Source organism: Bos grunniens, chromosome 2, assembly GCF_055505025.1.
Source record: "Bos grunniens cultivar Pamir isolate PY7600 chromosome 2, Bosgru_T2T1.0, whole genome shotgun sequence".
Classification (NCBI taxonomy): Eukaryota; Metazoa; Chordata; class Mammalia; order Artiodactyla; family Bovidae; genus Bos; species Bos grunniens.
Genome location: NC_141166.1, coordinates 11,705,564 through 11,730,728, shown reverse-complemented (window position 1 = coordinate 11,730,728; position 25,165 = coordinate 11,705,564). Strand labels below are relative to the sequence as shown.

Below are 25,165 nucleotides of genomic sequence, written 5' to 3'. Positions count from 1 at the left end.
GAATTGTAACCTCAATACAATATTATGAATAAACTGATACTGGGAATAAAACCATCCCCTTGGTCTAGCCTCAAAAGTGTCTTCCAGCACTTCCCAGCCATTCCTCCTCCCACAATTTTTCTAAATCTACCAAATACATCCAATATTTCACGTTCGTTTTAGAGAGAGAGGGATTGCACGCATTTTAAAAGATCTTCTTGAAACCTGAGCGCTGTTTTTTTTTTTTAAGCGGGCAGTTTGTGCCTCAGTGGTACCTTGGTCTGGGAGCTGCGTGAACCAACCAGCCTATCCACACACCAAGCGCCACCCAGACGCCGGGCGGGGCGTAACCAGGGGCGGGGTTCCCAGGACGGCCAGGTGGGCGGAGTCTAGGCGTTTTCCCCGCCCCGCCCCCTGAGGCCTGACACATGCGCCCGAAAGCTTCTGGTGGAACGAGGTGTGGATTGTGTGATGACCCTGACCGCCAACTTCCGGTTCCTAGGGATGCGCATCCGGGTCACACTAACGCCGCCGTTTCCTCCAGCCGCTTGGTATTCCTGTGTGTTTGGACCAGTCCCCATGTCCTACTGTGGGGCCTCTGCAGCCTTTGGGTGAGTCTCCGCTGCGGACAGGGTCTGAGTGCAGCCGGTCGGGTAATGCCTGTAGAGGGACGGTCAAGACTTGTGTCCCGGTCCCTGTGGGTGGGGGTTCTCTTTGCTTGTCCCTTGTCCCTGCAGAGCCTCCTGAGCTCATTTGGTTCCTTTCTCCCACGCCGGCCTCGCCTCTTTCACCTCAGTTTCAGCCTGTGTCGTCGCTGCTCACTTCTCGCCTTGCTTTTTTCCCTCTGCCTCATCTGCCTTTTAAAAGCCTTGGTTTTCTTGCCTTTTGCTTCAGCCCTTCCCTAAGCCACTGCCTATCGGTTTTGCCCATATTCACTTTCGCACCTCTCCTCCCCGACCTGTGGTCTCAGGATCTTCCTGTGTTTTCACCCATCAGGGCGGCCCACCTCCTCGTTGTGCTCACCCTGCTCCAACTGCGAAACTGAGCCTCTCTCAAGGTTCCTGGGTCTAGTTCCCCAACTTTCTTCACCCTTGACGCCTAGCTCCTCCCGGGACGAGTAGGTGACATTTGTGTTTCGCTTGGGGTTCTCCCGCCTTTTCTTAGCTAGAGAAGGTCTTTGCCCAAGTCAGCATCTGGGCAGATTTACCCGGCCTGGGGCAAGTTTTCCTTAAGGCGCTAGGTTGGATTGAACTCTGGTAGCTTCCGTAGTTAGGAAACAACAAAGGCGTTCCCGGTTCTTCGCTGGAGCACAGTTTAGGGGGCTTCGCTAAAGCAGGCTAACAGGTGGCAAGCACGCGGAACTGCTGGCAGTGGGGCCTGTGTAATCTTGTTAATCGACAGGTCATCAGGACGTCCTGTCATTTTTGTGTTCTCTATCCCATGAGAATGGATATGTACAGCCGAGGCAAAAATGCGGATGTTTTGAGACGATCGGCTCTGTTTTCTGTACGAACTTTACTTATAGAACAGTTGCTGTGATGGAAGACAGAGTTTCTTGGGAGATTATTAGCCCCAGATTTATAAGTTTATTGCCAAAAATTTTAGTGTGCTCTTACTGAAAAATTTTATGCTTAAAGAATTCATTATAGTAATTTCAAAGTACCTTTTCTTTTGTTGAACTTAGCGTGCATATATCTTTGTCTGTTGTATATTGTCTCTTCATTTTTACCATATTGACAAGTTTTCTGTTTTTCTTCTTGTTTCTTAATAAACCAGACATTACAGTATTTGATTACTTAGCCTGTTCTATTTTTTCTTTACTGTTTTCACCATAAACCATCTAATTTGCTAAACTGTTTCAGCCTTAGAACCATCTTTTTCTCATTTTTGAGGCTAAAGTTTCTTGTAAATTTCTTAAATGACTCTGTAGGCTCTTAGTCATCTCTGAATTGAAGGGTTGGTTTTAATAATAATTGTGTGGTGTTTTCCAAAAATTGTTATCTGAGGTATGTTTTGAGACAGAGTTGGATAATTTTTATTTTTGTCTTTCCAGTGTTTATGGTGTATGTCTCACACTTGATTGTAAATGTTTTGGTGTGATCAGTTTCTGTACTCATGTAAATTGTGCTCTCAAATTTAGTACTTCAGCAAGCAGAATAAATACAGCATTTAGCACCTGCTTTTCTTTTGACTAATAAGTTGTAGAAAAGTGTCCCTCATTATATGAGACATATGCAAGCATAGCATAGGCCTTGGCTTATTCCAAAATTGGGCTGATCCCTTAAGCTATTTTTAGCAAAAGACTTTGGAGCTTGGCCATATTAGTGCTAGAAGCCACAGAGAAGGACCCTTGTGGTTGGCTTGCAGGACTTTTTTAAATACTGAGGAAAGCTCTTTTGAAAGCTTCTTACTACTACCTCCTCCGCAGCACCTAACACTGGAAAACTCTAGCTTCTGTTCAACCTGACCTCATCATTTCCCAGTCCTTAAAATCTAACCCCAATGAGTCTGGTCTGACATTTCTGTGTTTCCTTATCTCCAGGATGGTGGGCTCTTTTTTCTTTTGTACACACATATACCCATATTTGGATTGATGCAAGGCTGTCTTTCAACCTTTTTCATTTCTCAACTTTTTACATCTTCAGCATGTCTTGAGTTTAAAACCTTGATTGGGTACTGTAGTTTACAGCTGGAGGGGACCATAGAGTTCAAACTTACCCTTCATTTTACAAAATAAGGAAATTAGGGTTTATTGGTGATGTTTTTTCCAAGGTCATTTTTCGCAAAAGAAGTCCTCTTCAAGCAGCTAGAGAAATGGGTTTTAGTTCTATCAAAGCTGTAAGCTGGAGAGCACAATATTGTAGTTAGTGATTAATGTCAGTAAATTTATGTCTTAGGAATAAAAGTTTTGGGATAAGAAATCTACGATGTGGAATTTAAAATCAAAGTGAAAGTTGCTCAGTTGTCTCCGACTTTTTGCGACCCCATGGTCTATAGAGTCCATGGAATTCTCCAGGCCAGAATACTGGAGTAGGTAGCCTTTCACTTCTCCAGGAGATCTTCCCAGCGCAGGGATCGAACCAGGTCTCCCACATCGCAGGTGGATTCTTTACCAGCTGAGCCACAAAATTGAAGACTTAAGTCATTTTTGCCTTCAAAGAGAGACTTCAGAAAGAAACTGTGTTGTTTGGAAGTAGAGGTTGAAAAGTCTTAGGGAGTCTCTTTCTCTCTTTTCTCTAAAATCACTTTGGCTTATTATGATAGAAATTCTGCATGAAAGCCCTTACATGAAACGAACATCCTGTGGTCTCATTGGAGCAGTTGTGTTCACAGTCTTGTTCTTTGCACAGAATAGTGATAGACTTTCCATTTACTGAAAAGCCTGCCCCTCTTACCTGCCAAAGGAAAAAAATACCACTGGAGACGACTTACTGTGTGTGTTTTTAAAGTTGAGGAGCGGAGTCACTGTTGGTTTTCCATAAAACTTTCTGCTTTAGTTTGGCAAAGTCCTAGTTTGTAAGCCTGTTCGCTTAATTTAAGATAACATTTCTGCATATTAGTTTTTTGCCTGGAGGGTTTTTCTGTTTTGATTTTGTTTGACTCTTTTTTGATTTTGATATTTTGTCATTTTACCTGTTACTGCACTTTGTTTTACATACTTTAATTTTTATCCTTGAATCCTAGGATATGTTTTAAGGAAAATACAGTTTTAAAAAATTTTAATTTTTACAATGTCCTGGTGATTTGTACCTTGCAGTATGATGGTTCCTGTGATCTGCATAAGCCACCCCATGACTTCATTCTTTTTGTTTTGCTTACAGACAAAAGGCTCATAGATCATCTTTTTTGGTAGTTGTTTAAAAGATTTTTGTGTTCTGCATATAATAGCAAGATATTTTAACTTATGTGTGATTTAAATGGAGGAAAAATAAAAATAGTTCAACATAAAAATAGTTCAAAATATATTTAAGGTTATTAGAAATAGTTCCCCCCCCACATTCATTTAATTGGTTTATACCAAGGGACCAAATTGTTCTATTTATAGTAAAGGGAAAAAATGGGTGGACTTTATGTCTGCTGATTAACTTAATACAGGTTTATGTTCTTCCACAGAATATATGGCTTAAGCTATAAATTGTCTTATTGATATGTTTTATTTGCAGAGAACATAGCAAACAATGGAACAGCAGCAACATCATCATCTTGATATTTTTACTTGATCACATTAGCCCAAGTTCTAGAGCAACTAATTATTAAATGTAGAAATAATAAGGATATTTTCTCTATTATTTGTAATATATTAAACAAGATATTTGAAATATGGGCTTCATCAAATTTTTCTTTGCATCAAAGATACCCCTTTTAAATATGTGGTAGTGTTTTAACTCAGAAGAGGAATAGTAGTTCGTGCTGACCTATTGTAAGTGAACAGATCGGCCCAAGGCAGTCCGTGCTTAATATCTTAAAGATCTTGTTGCAGATTGTGTTGGATGCACTTTAACTTATTAGCTTGGTTAATATTTGTACTAGGTAGATAGGTTTTTATTCACCCTGGAAAATAGTAACAATCTTTGTAAGACATTGAGCAAAAATGTTTGATACCTGCTGTATAGTACAGTTATATTACATATATAGGCAGTTCATCTGAAGTAGGTGACATTATACAAGGCTGACATTTACACTTAGATTCTGAATGTACCTTTATTTGTATATATCTGAATTAAAATATAAGAGTAAACATAACTTATGGTGTAGAGGGAAAAAAAATATTAGAATCAAAATAAGCTTTAATCCATCTTAGGAAAGTGTCATTTCTTATTAGTGCAATGGCATACGATTTTTTTTTAAGTATTTTTATTGATTTATTGGCTGTGCTGGGTCTTCGTTGCCGTGAGGACTTTTCTTCAGTTATGGTGAGCGGGGGCTACTGTCCAGTTGGGGTGCCTGAGCTTCTTATCACAGTGGCTGTCCTTGTTGAGGAGCACTGGCTCACGGGCAGGCAAGCTTTAGTAGTTGGGGCTCCCAGGCTCTAAAGCACGGGCTCAGTGGTTGTGGTGCATGGGCTTAGTTGCTCTACGGCACGTGTCGTCTTCCAGGACCAGGGATCCATCCCGTCTCCAGCATTGGCGGGCAGATTCTTTACCACTGAGCCACCAGGGAAGCCCCGGATTTTTTAAACTAGGTTTTATGATTTTTAATTTTCAAAATACTCAGTGATTTCACTATTTAAGGTTCTTGTATTAATCTTTATTACAGCTTAATATAAAGTCATGTTTTTTCTTTATACATATAATTAAGTAATTTTCATTTTGGAAACTTTTTCACAACTGAACTGTGAAAATCTGTATTAAAACAGTAATTTTTTTTTTAAGCACATTTTATGTAGTACTTACTCTGTGCCAGAAGTTACCAAACGGTTTACTTATAGTATTAACTCTTTTATCCTTACAACACTGTGAAGTAAGTACTATATTTATCTCCACTTACAAATGAGAAAACCAAGACACAGAAGTTACATAATTCACCCAAAGTAACACAGCTAGTTGGCAGGAGAGCTGGATTTGAATTTAGTTTTTGTAGCTCCAGAGTTCATGACCTTTTTGTACAAAGTTCCACTGGTTTAATGAGTTCTTCCTTCATAACAGTTAAAAAATCCAATTTTTCTGAAACACAGAAGAATACTGCTTTTGGTTGGGAACTTCACCTGGTCATTTTATAAATGCTGGCTTAAGGTAAATTGCAAACCATTTACTACCTGGGTTTTTTAGATGACAAAAACCACAAATTGAAGCAAATCATTATCCTTATCCTTCCCTCTTAAAAAAGTACTATATGGAAGTTCATTACATTTGAGGTGTTTGCAGAAAAGGGAGTTTAACAAAATGTATTTTCTGTTACTAAAATGTTTACCTCTTGACATTAATTTTTCACTTTCTCTGATTTGCAGAATATTAAATAAATTCATGTAATAGTCTTGAACTTTGAAATCTTACTGACCACAGTATGAACTTAACAACTTTGAAATATAAAACAGAAAACTAAAACTGAAATTTCTGACTTACCTCTAGTCTCATTTCCAGATTTGGAAATTTGTGCAAAATTAAGTGCACCCATCTGTTCAGGACTACAATATTTAGAGTAATACATTTAAATTAGTGTTTTTATTTTTACTTTAGAAAACTGTTTCATAAAACAGTTCCTTTTTTAATTGAAAATGCAAATAGTTATTTAGAATATTGTTAATCATATTACTACTACTTTTTTGTGTGCTTTTATTATTTCCAAATTTAAAAATTTTGTTGCCTAAGGGAAGGAGATGATTTAATATTAGTTGAGGTGCATCTGAATGCCAGAGCCTGAAACTTATATGTGATGAGAAGTTATTTTTCTGAGTATTTCAAATATAACTGAGAATCATGGGATCTGGTTAACAAAAAACTACGTTGTTTCTGGTCAGAAGTGATGCTTGGTTACAGATACTGCTTATTTTAATTCTTATGTATTAATCCCCCTTATTAATTCAGACATGTTAATTAAGTATACTATTTTTCAATGGTGGCTTTTGTCTTGATTTTTTTCCCCTCTTTGTCAGAAAAGTATTATTAAGTGAAAAGTATAAGCATTGCTATGGTGACTTAGAATGCTATGGTATTTAGAATGTTCTTTGATTTAAACGTTTGATTTTTGTTTCAAAAGGGGCTTTCTTTTATATGTGGTTTTGATAATCAGTTTAGTTTCTAAAATTTCAATAATTTTCTTTCACCTGAAATTTAATAATGTAGCAATTACTGAATTTAGGAAAATCGGCAGTTTGTTGCTGTCAGTATTGTTACTATGGGAATAAATTAGAATGATTAACTCTTAGGTGAAATTGAACTTATTTAGTTTCCATAGTAGTTGAAGAAGATTTAGGTCAGATTCACCTGTTCCTTTTTTTGAAAATAAGAGGGCATTTTCATTTAACACAATGATGTTAATTTTTTCCTACTAGATTGATGATATTTATGATAATCGCACTCTCTTTACTGACAGCATAATCCAAAATGTGTGTGTGATTTTCTTTTTTCTTGAAATATTTCAGAATTTAGAGAACAAAAGGCAAAAGGAGAAGTGGGCAGCAGAGGATTAGATGGTTAGATAGTATCACCGACTCAATGGACTTGAATTTGAGCAAACTCCAAGGAGGTAGTGAAGGAAAGGGGAGCCTGGCATGCTGCAGTCCATGGGGTTGCAAGAGTCAGACACGACTTAGAGACTGGACAACAACTTAGGATACAAAATAGCACACGTATATCTTACTAAAAAACATACCCTTGTAATTAACGTATTCACTGAATTTTTCGAATCTGTTTTTCCTTTTCACCAGTTCTTAACTTTGCTATAGGTTCAGTTCAGTTCAGTCGCTCAGTCTTTGTCTGACTCTTTGCAAGCCCACGGACTGCAGCACGCCAGGCCTCCCTGACCATCCACACCTCCCGGAGTTTACTCAGACTGATGTCCATTGATTCAGTGATGCCATCCAACCATCTCATCCTCTGTTGTCCCCTTAGGAAGGAGTGATTAGATAACACTGAAAAATAAATGTTCTTGAGAGTGAGTTCTATAGCTTTTGCTTATCTGTCGTATTGGTGTGGTATTTAATAGCTAGACGAACTGAAACTATCTCATTTCTGTGTATCTCCTGTTAGTATATATTTAGCTCATTTCTGTGTATCTCCTGTTATATATTTATTCAGTGTTGGTACCTCTCATGCTGTGAAATTGTTGTTTATTTGGAATAATTATGATAAACTGTTGATTATTACCCAGATGGTTTATTTTCCCCTTTTCGTTCATTTTCAGAGGCTTGCCTTAAAAAAAAAAAAAAAAACTAATTTAGAGAATCATTAAAATTTTGAATGTTTTATCATGCGTAGCTTGAAGTGGATATTTTTCTCCTTTTTGACTAGTTTTTTTTTTCCTTAATCTTTGGGTAAAACGGCAAACTTTTTTGATCACAACCCACCATAAGATGCATTTTTCATTGTTATCCAGTACTTATACACATATATGTACATATTAATATTTAAAATTGACAGAAGTTTCGTGAAACAATACTTATCTTTAATGTTGGTAATGCATTATAATGTTTAATTTAATTTTTAGTTTTGGTTAATTGCATTGGGCTTCCCTAGTGGCTCAGTGGTAAAGAATTGGCCTGCAATGCAAGAGTCACAGGAGATACAGGTTCAATTCCTGGGTCGGGAAGATCCTCTGGAGAAGGAAATGGCAACCCACTCCAGTATTCTTGCCTGGAGAATCCCAAGGACAGAGGAATCTGTCAGGTTACCGTCCATGGGGTCGCAAGAGTCAGACAGAACTAAAACCACAACCAGTTGCATTTCACTCAAAACAAGCTATTAATAGCCACTAAATGGATATGATAATCTAATAATGAATTGAACCTACAGTTTGAAAAATTCTAGTGACTACTAGATTTTTTTACCAGTATAAAATTTTTTTGGAATTGAAGATGCTTGGATTTATTGGTTTTTTCACCAAAATGTATTTTGATTCTCTTAAGCTTTTAACTTAAATAATTGTGCAGAGCAGTTGATTGAAGGAGGCCTTGTTTACTGTTTCTGTCACCTCTGTCTTAGGCACATCATTTTTAAAAACTGCAGTAATATAGAATCATGAGGTTGACACTGCTTTGGTAGTATGTAGAGCTTCTATCATTAGAATCCTTTTTTAGTTTCCATCTAACAGTCAAAGTTTAGTTTGATTAAATCGCTTTTACAAACTTTACTTCTGCTCTTGGAAACTGGTCAGAAGGTTACAAAGGTGCTTTCTTCTGCCTTTTTCTGGCTCCCATCCAGTCTTTGGAAACCAAAACAGAGAACAGAGGAGCGAAGCAGTTTGCTCCTGTGTATGTAGTCATGTGAAAGCAACACGACTGGAAAGTCTTCAGGGTTTGTTATAGTGGATTTATTTATTATCCCTCTTCATTTCCTGTAATCATAAAGGGGAAATACGGTAGAGATAGCAACAGTTCCTAGCATATCACAGCTATTAGAATGAGGCAGGGTCAGCAGGCAGACTCTACTATTTTTACCATTATCGCCTCTTAGCTCATAATGAGCACTTACTATGTGCCAGGCACTATTTAAAGCACTTCACTTGTATTAACTCATATTTACTTAGGAGGCCTTGGGGAAGAACAAGAATGAGAAATGATAAAGAAGAAAACTGGCCTTCTTAGTATCTTCTCGTTATCTAACTTGTGAATTCTGGCTGTTTATGAGTATAGCACAGCATAGCATACATTTTTAGCTTGATCAGCTTTTTAAAATCATTAGTCCTGTCTGTGGTGTTCTAAACTGAGGCACATAGCTGTGGTTTAAAACCTCAGGCTTTGAAGCTAGGCTGCCTGGGCTTGAATTCCAGGTTGATGAGTTACTGTCTGTGCTGCAGTTTTCTCATCTATTAAATGGTAATAATAATAAATAGTGCATATCTTAGAGACTTTTCAAGAGGATTAAATGAGTTGATATACATAAAGTACTTAGAACAGTGCCCAGCCCATAAAACAAATTACATAAATGTTAGCTATTAATAACACACAGTTGAATCTCCTGAAAGTGTTTGTGACCATGATGAGTTCATATCACTAAATAACAGGACATGTTTGACATTCAGTGTTCTCTTGCCCAGGAGCTTGACAACAGCTTTCCTTGAGGACTTGGAAGTTCTTGTGTGGTGTTGGAATCAAAGCCAATGACAAAGGTTATGAGCTGTAGACCCATTCTGTTGCCTCTCTTGCAGGAATCTCTTGTTACATGGACCTTTAATAATATTAATATTTTGCCCTTTGAAAAACTAAGAGAAACTAGTAATGAATTGACTTTCACCAAGACCAGTTTTCTGTCCTGAGTCTGTTAAAAAAAACTTTTTTCTTCAACAGTTACATTATGCTAACTATGTGCCAGACACTGTTCTAAGAGTTTTACAGATACTAACTCCTTTGAACCCATGACAAGCTTTTGAGAAAGACACATTAGTATTTTTCCCATTTTACAGATGAAGTAAATGAGACTCAGGAAAGTTAAATAACTTGTCTAAGCTCCCACACCGCTCATCAGTGCCAGAACTGGGATTTGAAGATAATGGCACCCCACTCCAGTACTCTTGCCTGGAGAATCCCATGGACAGAGGAGCCTGGTGGGCTGCAGTCCATGGGGTCGCTAGGAGATGGACATGACTGAGCGACTTCACTTTGACTTTTCACTTTCATGCATTGGAGTAGGAAATGGCAACCCACTCCAGTGTTCTTGCCTGAAGAATCCCATGGACAGAGGAGCCTAGTGGGCTGCTGTCTATGGAGTCGCACAGGGTCGGACACGACTGAAGTGACTTAGCAGCAGCAGCAGCAGCAGTCAGACTCCATGGAGAAGGAAATGGCAACCCACTCCAGTATTCTTGCTTGGAGAATCCCGTGGACAGTGGAGCCTGGCAGGCCACGGTCCATAGGTTCGCAGAGAGTCAGACACATTTGAAGTGACTAAGCAGGCACAGTCAGACTCCTGAGGTCATGCTCCAAGCTTGCCAAACCTGCCTCTTACAGAGGTGAATTATGTTGAAAAAGGTAAAATAACAAGTGTTAAAACTTACTTCACTACTCTTTACTCTCTACACTGAATGATTGGGTGATTATACACTGGAATTATGGTTGATGATGTTTGGTCTGATGGATTTTTGAAGGGGCAAATAAATTTGAAGTAAAATATTAATAAAAGATCTGAACCTAGATTTTATAGTTTTGACAGCTAAAGACTTATGTTTCAAAAGACTCAGTTCTGTTAATACAATGTGTAGTAAATTTTGTTTGAATACTGGAGAGCTGATTAATAGATGTGATGCGTAGATATATAGAATGCTATATAGGATTTTGAGTTTAGAAAATGGATAGTGTAAGGTATAAATTTTTCTATATACCTGGAAGCAACACATTTATAGAACATTCATGTTGGAGAATACCATGGGTCAGGTCAGAGCACCTATAGAAAAGTATATGATTCTCTTAGAAATGTTAACTTTAGATTAAGGGAGGGTAGAGATAAAGTGTTGGAGGCTGAGAATTCTGTGGAGTCTGGATCTCCACACATTAGAGAAACTCATGCTTTGTGAATGACGTGACATGTTACTGAAAACTGAAGAGAGATTTGAAGAGGGTTGGAAGGAATGTAGTAGACCTGTGGGATTATTATTAAGGTCACTTTGACACTAATTCAGGTTGTCTCATCCCTTCTCAATACTTTCTACTGTGGTTTTGGAATTTTTCCTGTGGAATACTATCTCCCAATTTTATTGGAAGCTTGTGGGGAAAAGTTTGTGTTAATTTACAGACAACTTCAAAGGATGATTTTCCAAGAAGTAAGGTTAGAAATTGTGAAAACAGTTTTTCTTAGAGAATCTATTCCTGATAAAATATTTTTCCTAATAAGAATTTGGTACAGCCTAAATGTGTTTTGTTTTTTTTTTTTTAAATTCTTTCTCAGTAAGTTCTGATTAGCGTATTTAGTGTAAAAAAGTTACTGTAAATATTCCTTGGGCTGACAATACCATGATACATTAGTCAGTCATGCCTCGCAATAAAGTAGCCAGAAGAATTCACCAGCTTTACCACAGTCAGTTGACTGGGCTGTTTATTTACAGAAGGAGTTAACCAACGTGATGATGGCTTTTGTACGTCCACATCAAGTCCACAGGGAAGGTGTAGTTGTTTCCAGTTTTTTTGGCCACAGAAATGTGATCTGTGCTGATGCCTAAATTGTGAGAGCTGAAAGGCTGTCTTATGGTTACTTTAAAGGGAACCTTAAGGGCAGCTTAGTATAGGTCTGCTGGATATTTGTGTCTGCTTCAGCAGACTCCAGGGTACAGAGGACTCTTGAGTGGTTGTGTTAATGGGTAAGTTAGATAAGTATTTTTTATGAGGTAAGGCAATGGCACCCCACTCCAGTACTCTTGCCTGGAAAATCCCACGGAAGGAGGAGCCTGGTAGGCTGCAGTCCATGGGGTTGCTAAGAGTCAGACACGACTGAGTGACTTCACTTTCACTTTTCACTTTCATGCATTGGAGAAGGAAATGGCAACCCACTCCAGTGTTCTTGCCTGGAGAATCCCAGGGACGGGGGAGGCTGGTGGGTGCCGTCTATGGGGTCACACAGAGTCGGACATGACTGAAGCAACTTAGCAGCAGCAGCAGCAGTACTTGAGAAAGGTTGCCATCAGCTGGTGAGACTTTAGTGGATTTCTAATTGGATTGATAGGAGAAGAAATCATGCCATAAAGTATATGCAGAAGTTTCAGAAATATACCAGACTTCAAGTAAAAGAATATGGAGAATGGGAGGGGGCCTGGAGGTTCATCAGTTTCTTGGCTCTTACTCTTGATTTTGAGCATCTGGTGTTCGTCTCCTGGATAAAACCCAGAGAAATGCTTTCGAAACATATAAAACAATCTGCTCAGGGAGGGCTTACTTTATAGTCTCTCTTCTCCCCATGGCATTTGGCATATATAAATCAAAACACATCACTCTCTTGCTTGAAGCACCCATTACCTCCCCAAACTGCTCATCATGTGTTACAAGGCTCTGTGTCATCTCCCCGGTTGCCTGCTTCTCAGACTCATTTCCTGTCACCTATAATTTGCAAAAGTCAGCCTTTTTGCTATTTCTCAAAAGTGCTAGGTGTTACCCTGTTAGTTTCTTTACATTTGTTTCCTTCTGAAAGCCTTCCTGTACATCTTTTTATAGCTTTCTGCTTTGCATTATTCCCGGCTTTGCTTAAATGTTACCACTTCAGATAAATGATCACCTAATCTGAAATAGCTCCCCTGCAGTCATGCTCTATACTTTACTTTGTTTTATTTTCCAAAGAATTATTACTTTGTGAAATTATATTACCTTATGCATTTGTTTTCTTCCTGTGAGAATACAAAATTCCTTGAGGCTGGGGACTTTGTGTTCATCACTGAATTCCCAGTATCTACAGTAGTGCCTGGCACTATAGTAGACACTCAGTAATTATTTTATAAATGAATGAATGAATTTTGAGGTTAGAAAGAAGCAAGCACAGTCTGAAGCAACTATAGACTTCCACAACAAAAGCAGCAGAAGCAAAAAGCAAAGTGAGTAGCTAATTCCGGTGTTTCTTGCCCAGATAAAGCTATGATAGGTATTCTCTAGAGTAGAGTCCTGGCATGGGAGACCAGATATATCCGTGGTAATTTATGTGATATTCAGAAGAGGCAGAAATTCATATCCAGAAAGCAAGTGACCTGCAGACACTGCCTACCTGCCTCTTCCATAGTCACTAGAAGTCATTGTATATAACTAGAACCTGTGTATGATAATAGATGAACAAAGATTCTCGGCCACTCAGAAAAAAATGCTTAGTTGAAACTCCTAACTACAAATATGAACTAATAGTAACCTAGATGTATCAGCCACTTAAGGAAAATTAATACTGTGAAAGAGAGGTACCCAATGCATCCAGCACTAAAGGAGATAGTGAACAGTGTGAATTTAGTATAATGTAATATAAATTAATATAAAACACTAAATTTAGTATAATGTAATATAGATTTTAAAGGTAAGAATTATTTCAGAGGAAATATAAAAGGAAATAAATATTGAAATTTTAAGAATCATAAAGGGTGAACAGCACATTAATAAGTGTAAAGATTGAGTGGAATTCAAATGCAGAGGATATCAACAATAATGGCAGAGTAAGAACCTCTGAAAATTCTCCATAAAAGCAATGAGGATACTGGCAAAAATAGTCAACGCTTTCAGGATTCTGAAAATTAACTACAGGCTTGCAGCAATCTGAATGTTTAGTCAAGAAAAATAGCTGAATCTCAGCAAAAGCAGTGAACTTTGTAGCATTTTAGCTTGCATTGTGCCCATTCTCGTCTCTCTAGCTCCAGCCTTGGAAACCAACAGCCCACAGTCATGGTGAAAACTAGCATCCTGGAAGCCGCTGGAAGGGGCAGAACAAGAATGGAGCTCCTTCAAAGCCCTGTTCCCAGAAAACATTATTATTTGACCTTCTAGTGGTTCCTTGAAAGACCTCATTTGCAAGACTGTATTTGACCTGAATGGGAACTCACCCTGTAAAAATAGCCTTTCCCCTCTCAAATTAGAGATAGTTATTGAACATCATGGATTCAGTACCAGAAAACAGATTCAACAGTACGTTAAAAATAATACTCTATAGTGCAAGAGGTTCATCTCTGAACTAAGTGCATTATGTGGTTCAATGTCCGAAATCTAGTAACATACTGTATTAATAGTAAAGAGAAAACCCATATGGTCATTTTTGTGGATGGCAGAAAATCACCAGTGTCATGCTTAGTAGTGGTATGCAAGATGTATTCTTATTAAGGTGAGGAAAAGAAAAGAATGCTCAACAGTTAGCAGTTACTTAATATTATAGTGGAGGTGTAAGAATATTATTAGGCAAGCAGAAGAAATAAAGAGGTTAATATTGGGGAAAGAGGAAGAACTATTTTTATGCAGATGGGGAAAATATATACATGAAACTCAAGAATCAACCATCTTATTATTCTCATTGTTAGAAACAATAAGAGACTTTGGTAACAGGGGAGATTACAAAATTAATGTGCCAATATTAACAACTTTCCTATATATAAAAAGTAACTTCTTTAGAAAATATAATGAAAAATATAACAAAGCAAAAAGATAAAATGCCAGCACAAAGAAATGTAGAGGATCTGCTAAGAGACTAAAAAAAGTATTAAGTAACTGGAAATACATACTCTGTTCTTAGATAGAACTCAGTATTGTAAACTCATCCTTAAATTAGACCTTCGTGGTCTAATGCAATTTAAATTACAATTTTTTTTTTTAAACAAAACTTTCATAATGTTATCCTGAAATTTGTTTGGTAAGCATATACTTTTCTTTTAGTGATTTAAGTTTAATTTGTATATCATCCTTTTTAAGTTGCTTTCAGAGAAGATTCCAGAGTTTGAGACTGCTGGCCTCTGGATTCGATTCCTTCATTTTAGAACAACCAGAAAATAATAGTCTCTGGGGAAATTATTTCAGTTAAGAGTCTTTATCCAGGAAGAGTAAATTCCTAAAATTTACTCTTGTTTACTTTGTTGCTTGAAGTTAACATTAACAGCTTTTACTGGTTCAATTAATGAAGCCTTTATATTTTTACTCTGTTTGATATATACATTTTAGTGTTTAGTTAAATGGCATTTTCAACACTGACATGCATTTTTGAAAGCAGGCAAAACACTCTAAGTAATTATGATTTCTTTCAGAATATGTCTTTAAATACCAGCATATTCTATCCTGTGTTCTACTTCAGTATTTTTCTTCTGGTTTCAGATATTCAATGAATATTTTATGTTGAGAAAGAATTCTAAGGCTGTTTCCAGGAAATACAAAAAAGGGAGTTCCAAAGAAAGAAATACATGCAAAAAACCTAAAAAGATATTTACTAAGTTATAAAAGTCACATTTTTCTAATGACAAAAATTTCTGATTATCTAGTATCATTCTGTATAATCTATTTATTAATTTTCTTGATACAGTGCTTAGCATAGTGTTACAAAATTTTAAATTAAATGTTTAGTAAATGCTTTTATGAAGAAGCATGCTACTCTCTGGGCTTCCCAGGTGGCGCAGTGGTAAAGAATCCACCTGCCAGTGCAAGAGATGGAAAAGATATGGGTTCAATCCCTGGATTGGGAAGATCCCCTGGAGTAGCAAATGGCAACTGGCTCCAGTATTCTTGCCTGGAAAATTCCATGGATAGAGGAGCGGGCTACAGGTCATGGGGTTGTAGAGAGTCAGACATGACTGAGCAACTAAGCAGGCATGCACGCACGTACAAACCTTAAGACATCCAAATTGTATCCCTTTGTATCTGCTTTTGAGTCTTATTAAACTATTATTATAAGCTATAATCAGTGTAAAATCTTACCTTTTTTTTTTCACCTTTTAAATGGACCTGTATTGAAATAGGTTACAGCAAAATCCTTGGTGATCCGTTGGTTAAGACTCTACCCTTCCATTGCAGGGGATGTGTGTTTGATTCCCAGTCAGGGAACTATTATAAGATACACCTGCCGCTTGGCACAGCTTAAAAAAAATTTACAATTTCATTTAATACAGAATGTAGAATTACAGCTTAGGTAAATCTCTCCACATGTTGATTGTTTCTAATTTTTAATTTCTGTGAGCAAGAAACACTTAGTTTTTAAAATAAATTTAGCTTTTACCCCTGTATTTAATTTTGGGGGGGAAATCCAAGAAAAGTTAATCAGGCCACGGGCAATTTTATGACATCTTTTATACTCTAACCAGAGAACAGTCTGAAGATACATACAGTTTTACAACAAGGGCCTGAATATTTCTTTTCTTCTTATGTTTCAGATAACTTTAGGTTTTGTTGTTTAGATTATTTTTGTAGTTTAATATGTGTGAAGTGTTTTTTTTTTTTAATATTAAAATTTATTCAGTTAGTAGTGAGAATCTTTTTTCCCTGAGTGCCGACTTGACCTTTGTTGTTACCTAAGTTGTCTGTATCCTTTTGCCCCACATAGAAGATGGGTAAAATGGCAGCCCACTCCAGTGCTCTTGCCTGGAGAATCCCATGGACAGAGGAGCCTGGCAGGCTGCAGTCCATGGGGTCGCAAAGAGTCAGACACGACTGAGCGAGTTCACTTTCACTTTCTTTCAAATGTTGTAGACGTTAAGTTTATCTGTCATAATTATTGCAGGTATTGCTTCCATTTGTTTATATCCTTTTACTCTTACAGTTGTTATTTTTCATTGTGTTAAAGTATGTTTTACAAAACCAGATCTATTGATTTGTTGCTTATGCTTTCTTTTATTGACCCAAATTTAATCTCTTTCTCACAGATGAGATAAATAGGCTATTCTGTTTTCTCCAGTATTATTTGAATGCTCAGTTCTTCATGTATTTAGAATTACTCATAATGTATGATGTGGATGTGTTTTTCTCCACATTATCCTCAGTTTTTCTGACAATATTTAAATAAGGATTTTCTGCACTTTAAGCACTTTTGAAATTTGATCATTATTTTGGTCTTTCTAGTCTCGTGGATCTTCTTGTATTTTTTTTTAATTGTGGTAAGTATACATAACAAAATTAATAATTTTAACCATTTTCAGTATATCATTCCACAGCATTAAGTACATTTACAATGTTGCACAGCCATCCTTCACCACTATCCTCTACTATCCTTATTTGATATAGTTCTGCTTTAAGCTGAAACACGATTGCTATTAACCTCAGGTAGATTGTTTAAATTTCTGAATTCCACTTGTCCTGTACCTAGGGGATATGAAGATATACCAATTGTGTTTTAAGATGGTTGTGGAGATAAAATTAAGTAAGACAACGAATGTAAAAATATGTAGTGGGTTTTACATGCTCGGTAATCAATAGGTCTCTTATCCTTCCCACTATAGTTGGTTTTCAAGACTGATGTAGGACTGATCTTTCTTAACTGACTTTGTTATTCTCCTCCAAGGTACCCATCATTATTTTTGTCTAATTTCAGTAAGAAGTTTGTACATATTAGAATAAATCTTTATTTATTTGAAACATCCTGATAGATTGTATAGATTATGATACCCAAATTAGCATTTAGTATCATCCCACCGATACTTACTACTAAGTACTGTTCTGCAAGAGACCGTTGATATGTTTTCTTATGTTTTGAGCCATTTTCATTACATCTTTTCTGATTTTGCTTTATGAAGCCTCCTAGTTTATAAATTAGAATTTAATGAGATATCTTTAGGCTTTATCATGGTACTTTAGGTGTTAGGACACTTGTTTCTAAATTAATTGATAGATCCCCTTTAGAAGATTTCAGTTACTGTTGAATAATAGTACTTGAAGCAGTTTTCTTCAGGTCACATAGAAGAGGGTATTTCGCTATTTGTTTTCATTCTTCAATGTATATGTGTAATTATATTTGAGGACAGCATGATAAACATTTGCCAGTTACCTACTTCTTGATAACTTCTTCAGGCTCCTGATGCTTATAACTATTATTGCTGAGATTTATTTAATTTTGGGAAGCAGGCTGTTCATTTTCCCCGGGGAAACTTCAATAGCCTTTTCTCCTCCAGGGGATCTTCCCGACCCAGGGGTCGAACCTGTGTCTCTGACGTCTCCTGAATTTGCAGGCAGGTTCTTTACCACTGGCACCACCTTTAGTTATAGTTTTTCCAGATTTCTGCCCATGAAGGCATGTGGATATAAACTCTCTCCAAAAATGGTGGTAAAAGGGTTTAATTAAAAGTCGATAGTAAGAATTGAAACTGGAAAATTATGAAAAGCTGTTACTGTCCAAATGCCTTGAAAGTACTTAAAACAAAAATGCACTCAGGATATGTTTTGTTTGGCTGTTTGAGTAAATTGTAATTACATTCATTTACACTACGTTAAGAATCTGCTTTCCACTTTTAAGTCAAACCATTGTATATTATTGGATATTTTAATTCAGAAGATATTGGATATTTCAAAAGATGAGATGGTTGGATGGCATCACTGACTCAATGGACATGAGTTTGAGTAAGCTCCGGGAGTTGCTGATGGACAGGGAAGCCTGGCATGCTGCAGTCTTCCATGGGTTGGAAAGAGTCGGACACAACTGAGCGACTAAACTGAATTTAAAAAGATGAATCTCACTGAATGTAAAATAATGTCAGGTTATATTAATGGTTAAAAGAAACACCCCAAAACAAAAAGACAAAATATGCAGTTAAACTTCAGAGCGAGTACAGGAAAGCAAGAAAACTAAGATTTGTATGGTAATTCTGTACTTTTACTATTATCAAGTACTGGAACACCTTACAACACTTTCATTTGGTGGTTAGTAAGTGTGACTTTCTATTGTAAGCATGTGCCACTTGCTGAAAATGATGTAAGGTCTTAATATTAAAAGTTTTATTAGCACATTGATAAATGCTAGGAACATGATAAATACTTGTGTTCTTTTATTTAGTACAATTCAGATATTTAACAAATTATTGGAAAGAAGGAAGAATATTATATTGATGGAAAGTATCTTACATGGGGCTTCCCTGGTACTTCAGTTGGTAAAGAATCCGCCTGCAATGCAGGAGACCCCGGTTTGATTCCTGGGTCGGGAAGATCCCCTGGAGAAGGGATAGGCTACCTACTCCAGGATTCTTGGGCTTCCCTGGTGGCTCCGACAGTGAAGAATCCACCTGCAGTGCGGGAGATCTGGGTTCGATCCCTGGGTCGGGAAGATCCCCTGGAGGAGGGCATGGCAACCCACTCCAGTTTTCTTGCTTGGAGAATCCCATGGACAGAGGAGCCTGGCAGGCTGTAGTCCATGGGGTCACAAAGAGTCGGACACTACTGAGCAACTAACCACAGCACATCTCAGTATCTTACATGCATGGTGTAATAGAATCACATATGTTATAGTCATTATTAATATATTTTATATACAAGTGTACCAGAGTGTATGTTTACAGACTTCAGATATATCACATGCCAGCAGAATCCCAGAAATTCTGCAGCACTAAGCCATATGCATCCTTTGTAGTTTGCTTTTTGTGTTAACTGTAAAATTATCAAAATTATTGGTGTTCATTGATTATTTGATCTTTAAACTTTTTTTAAAATGTAAAAATTATCTATGATCCTCTTATTTTTCTCAGTTGAAAAATGAAAAAGATAAAGGTAATTTTTAAGATGGAAACAACCAAGGGTACTTGTTTTCAAAGAAAAAAGTAGAGGTAGAAAGATTGTCTTCCAATTGTTCTCTTAACGAAAGTTTTCTTGCAACCTGCCATAGGATTTATCTCAAGAAAACTAGGAAGCTATTCCCTTTCTGTTGTAAAATCACTGTAGTATTACCATCTTTCTAAAAAACAAAATTCAAGATTTTACCATTTAGTTTTGTATGGCTTGAGAATCTATTTCCCTGCTATTAAGAGTAGTATCTCTTTTAAAACCCATGATCCCTTTGATCTATAAAAGAGATCTGTGTTCTCCTTTAACACTGTTCATATTTTTTAAATCAAGAAAATAAAGAAAGCACATTTTATTGAGTACCCTCTTTTTTCTTTTAAAAAAACACTATTTTTCTTCCCTTCCTCTTGCTCACGAGTAGATTTATAACCCTTCCTCCAAGAGAAAGAATATCCCTTTACTCTCCTTTGCTGAGAATCTACTGATTAGAGATTCAATCATTACAGTTACAGCCTTCAATTAAGTAAGACATAGAATATTATCACTTTTTGTTTAGGTGAGAGCTGGTCACACAAAATTTTAACAAATAAGGTATTTAAAGGCATTACATTTCTCTAATGATTTGGTTCTATTTTCCTGTTTCGGGATAAAGTCATATATGTACATTATGTACATTGGCTCTGTAAAAATCCCATAGAGATAAGACACTTCATTTTAAAACTAAATCAGATATAAGCTGGTAAAACATGAAAACGTTTCATCTTTCATAATTGTGCATCAGTTTCACGTCACGTTGGTTATGCTCTCCTGAGTAGAGCAAAACAAGTGCAGGGAAGATAGCTCCTGTGAGCTTTGGTTATTGCGCACTGTAATTCTGCAGCACTAGTTATCTGCGTCATGTAGTTTGAGAACTTAGCTTTTGAGGCTCTGTGAATGAGCTACACGTGAGTGCATTGAGCATCAAGTGCTTCTGACCTTCAAACTTTTTTTTCTTTTGACATTTTAGATCAGGGCAGGGAGGAAAGCTGTGTCAGAGCTGGACAGTTGTGCATCTGATTGCATCCCTTACACGTGTTTTCTCTCCTTTCCCCATTCCGGAGTGTGCCCCTAAAGTATGTTGTATTGTACCAGGATAGAGCAGTAGAAGCCGAGTGGTGGTAAATTGGCACGATTGAAGCTTTTCAATTCTCTTTTTATTCATTACATCTGCAACAAGATTCTCTACTCGCTTTATTTAGCTTTGTATGTGAAGTTGGTTACAGTGGTTGGTAAAAAGTGAAAACAGGTGTGACCTTAATTAGAAGCACAAACAATCATGTGTTTTGGAGAAGTACTATTCTCATTTTTGTTAAATAGAAATGAGGAGTTTTTAGTTTTTATAATTATTTTGCTTTCTAACATCTTTCTGTTCTTCTGGCAGCAGGACACAAAAACGTGTTCTTACCAGTAAGTGTGGGTTTCCCTGGTGGCTCAGCTGGTAAAGAATCCGCCTGCAGTGCAGGGCACCCCGTTTGATCCCTGGGTCAGGAAGGTCCCCTGGAGAAGGGGAAGGCTACCCACTCCAGGATTCTGGCCTGGAGAATTTCATAGACAGTATAGTCCATGTGGTCGCAAAGAGTCGGATACAACTGAGCCACTTTCACTTTCTTTTTTTTCAGGGGCTTAGAGTCCTGTTTTTCTTCTCTAGTTTGGAAATCCGAACAGGAAGAGCAGGGGCTGAGAAAGTAAAGGTTTTGCTTTAATAATTGACTAAGTGGTAAATTTAGTGGAGCTTGTTATTTCAGGATAAAATGGATCCTAGCTTTCATTTTTATTTTCCTTAATTCTATGATTCAATATTTCACTTTATTTATTTGCATTATTAAAATAGATCCAAAAGTTTCCTTTGTGTTAATTACATATATACAGATGGTTGTGAAAGTATTTACTCGATGTTTCAGTTTACCTACTATTTAAAGTGATCCTGTGTGTGTTAGCAGTTATGTAAATAGTCCATGTTAAAGCAGGCTGGATGTTATCGTAAGTTATTGACTGGCTCGGCTAATGTTTAAAATTTTTAATATAACCCAAATTTTTAAACAATTGTGTCTTAGTTCATTTACATGGCTGTTACAGTGTTTAATGCCTTGGGCACTATAGTAACCGTGTTTTAAGTACAGCAGAAGTGGTTCCACGTGTTGGCTTTTGCAAGGTATTATAAAGTCGGGTAAACCTACCTGACTTGGTGCAGCATGTCAATTTTGAAAAGCCACGTGCAGATTTGAGATTAGAGCTCACGTAGAAAGACTGAGGTAGCAAAATATTTTAAAAATTATTCTCTGATGGCCTCAATGATAATGCTCTGAGTACATAAAGTGTTGAATCCCCGTTCTTTTTTAAACAGATTGTGAAGACTGCTGGGGGATACTTGCAATCCAGTCACAAAAGTGTAATAAAGAAATATTGGTCCTGATGGAAGAAGAGCAAGATTTACCAGAGCAACCAGTAAGTATTTCCTTTAACAATTTAAAGTTGATTGTAGAAAGGCTAATTTTAAGAAACTTTAAATATTATTCAGTTATACTACAGATTCTAAGTTAGAAATAAAATTGATGAAAGGACTCCTTAATAATATTCTTCTAAGAAAAGTGTACTTAAATTTATATTTTGCTGACTTAATGCCAAAGAGTCTGCTTAGAAAATTCAGCTTTACAAAGTAAGTATTGTATTTAGAAATGCCATTTTAAAAAAGCAGTGGCTAATTTGCAGCAATGGATGGACCTAGAGATTGTCAAATTGAGTGAAGTAAGTTGGACAAAGGAGAAATATCATGACATCCTTTTTGCTGCTGCTGCTAAAACATGACTGTCGCTTCAGTCATGTCTGACTCTTTGGGACCCTACAGACTGTAGCCTATCAGGCTCCTCTGTCCATGGGATTCTCCACACAAGAATACTGGCATGGAGTTGTCCTGTTCTCCTCCAGGGGATCTTCCCAACCCAGAGATCGAACCCATATCTCTTATGTCTCCTGCTTTGGCAGGTGAATTCTTTACCACTGGCACCACCTTGGAAGCCCCGACATCCCTTACATGTAAAATTTAAAAAGGAATGATACAAATGAACTTATTTATAAAATAACACAGACTCACAGTCTTATGGTTGCCTGTAGTGAAGGACGGGGTGAAGGGATAGTTAGGGAGTTTGGGATGGACATGTGTACACTGTTATATTTAAAATGGATAACCAACAAGGTTCTACTGTATAACTCAGGGAACTGTGCTCAATGTTAGATGGGAGGGGACTTTGGGGAGGAATGGATGTATCTATATGTATGGCTGAGTCCTTTTGTTGTCCACGTGAAACTATCACAGCATTGTTGATCGGCTATGCTCTAATATAAAATAAATTGTTGTCATTTTTAAAGCAATGGTATTCTTAAAGTTTTTACAAAATAAAAGAGGACATTTACCAAACAGTATATATTATTTCTGCTGGAAAATCTAGTTTTATTTTTGCCTAAATTTCCCTGACTAAATTTTTTAAAGTAGTAATAGTTGAAGAAAATGTAGTTTGACCACTGGCTAATTCTTTAAAATTGATAAGACCCTCGAGAATAAGTTGAATTCTTAATTTCTTTTAAATATTTAACATAAATTAATTTTAAATGTACTTGGGTGCTACAGATTTATTGCCTTACCGTGGTTTCTTTTTTTTTTCTTTTGGTCTTTTTAAATGTTTTTTTTTTTCTTTTTTAACCCATAGCATTTAAAAAAGGAAGACATAGTAATCATTCTCTTAAAATACTTTTTTGTTAAAGAATCTTTTCCTTTTACTTGAGCTTCTTTTTCTGAAATAAGATAAATACTGATTCAATTTGCTCTCCTGAATAAGCCTCTTGCATTTTAAGAGAATAGTGAGTGGTACATTTTTATCTCTCAGTAAAAGTCCAGCCTAAAAACCTTTGAATTTTGAAAGAAGATAACAGAGTATGTTTTTATGTTCTAGATGTGTTCTTTACATCAATGAAAGATGGTCACCTGCTTCCATTTAAATGATAAAGTCCTCTAAGTATTTTAAGTATTATACTTTATGTTCAGACATGCACATCAGTGATTCTTTTGCTGTTACTCTTTTAGTCCCCTCGTTTGAGTATAAAGCTAGGAAGACCTAAGCAGTTGGTAAAATGACCTTTTGAAACATTTAAAATGTCATTCCCCTATCCCTGGTGGAACATTAATAATCAAGGAAATGGTAGGGTTAAAAATCATCCTCAGCGATGTTTCAGAGATATACACTGTGAGAACAAATAGCTGAGTTAGAGACACTGAATGTACCAAGGAAGATTGTAAGACAAACGTCTAGTCATAGTTTCAAAAGGCTTATGTAAATGTTGACATCCTGCTGAAATGAGTATTGTTAGTTGCTCCTTACCTATTTAAGGGTAGTGAGAATTGTGAAGCTGACCTGTTGGTGAGTCATTTTTCCCCCTCTGCTTCATCTCCTTGTCGTTCTATTTAGTTTCTATAACATGACGTGCAAAACCTGATTGTTATTTCAGAGAGAGGTGAGAAATTAAAGTGGTTTAAAAGCAGATTTTCTGGGAATTCCTGGTGGTCCAGTGACTGGGAATCTCCACTTACACTAACAGGGGCATGGGTGTGATACCTGAGACTAAGATCTCACAAGCCATGTGGCGCAGCCAAAAAATTTTTTTTTAATTAAAAAAAATAAAAATTTTCTGCTGACTGTAGATGGTGATTGTCATGGGACATCTTTTTTTTTTTTTAATTGGTTTCTACCAATTTATTGTCTTAATTTATTGTCTTAATTGTCTTAATTTATTTGTCTTAATTTATGAAGGTGACTGAGTGACAACACAAAGAGATCAGTGCCATTGAGAGAAAAGTTTACTATTACAATTCTCTTAGAAATAAGAGACATAGCATGCCACAAAGGGTCCCAGGGAGAGCACCAGTGTCATTCAGGAGGCAGAGACACATAGAGCAATCCTAGAATGTATCGTAGGGGAATGCATAGGCCACACTCGTAATTGAGGTTTCTACAGGCAAGGTACAAAAAAGATCTTCACGACCCAGATAATCACGATGATGTGATCACTCACCTAGAGCCAGACATCCTGAAATGTGAAGTCAAGTGGGCCTTAGAAAGCATCACTACGAACAAAGCTAGTGGAGGTGATGGAATTCCAGTTGAGCTATTTCAGATCCTGAAAGATGATGCTGTGAAAGTGCTGCACTCAATATGTCAGCAAAGTGGGAAAACTCAGCAGTGGCCACAGGACTGGAAAAGGTCAGTTTTCATTCCAATCCCAAAGAAAGGCAATGCCAAAGAATGCTCAAACTACTGCACAGTTGCACGCATCTCACACGCTAGTAAAGTAATGCTCAAAATTCTCCAAGCCAGG

The 25,165-nt window shown here is 36.9% G+C and overlaps 1 protein-coding gene across 7 annotated transcripts in view; it reads left to right on the top strand.

Moving 5' to 3' along the window:
- The first annotated feature begins 498 nt into the window (after window positions 1–498).
- EYA3 (EYA transcriptional coactivator and phosphatase 3) overlaps window positions 499–25,165 on the top strand; it is a 94,954-nt gene continuing 70,287 nt past the window's right edge. For 4 of the 7 annotated variants that reach the window (XR_015138701.1, XR_015138698.1, XM_086331072.1 and 1 more), the window contains exons 1-2: window positions 499–590; window positions 22,143–22,243. Coding sequence is in view for 5 of the 7 variants with exons in the window: in XM_086331072.1 (XP_086187198.1) it covers window positions 22,211–22,243 (33 nt within the window). In the remaining 2 variants the exon portion in view is untranslated. Of the gene's footprint in view, window positions 591–975; window positions 1,097–22,031; window positions 22,051–22,142; window positions 22,244–25,165 lie in introns of those variants that run through there. The other 3 variants (XM_086331079.1, XM_086331053.1, XM_086331062.1) reach the window with 2 other exon arrangements.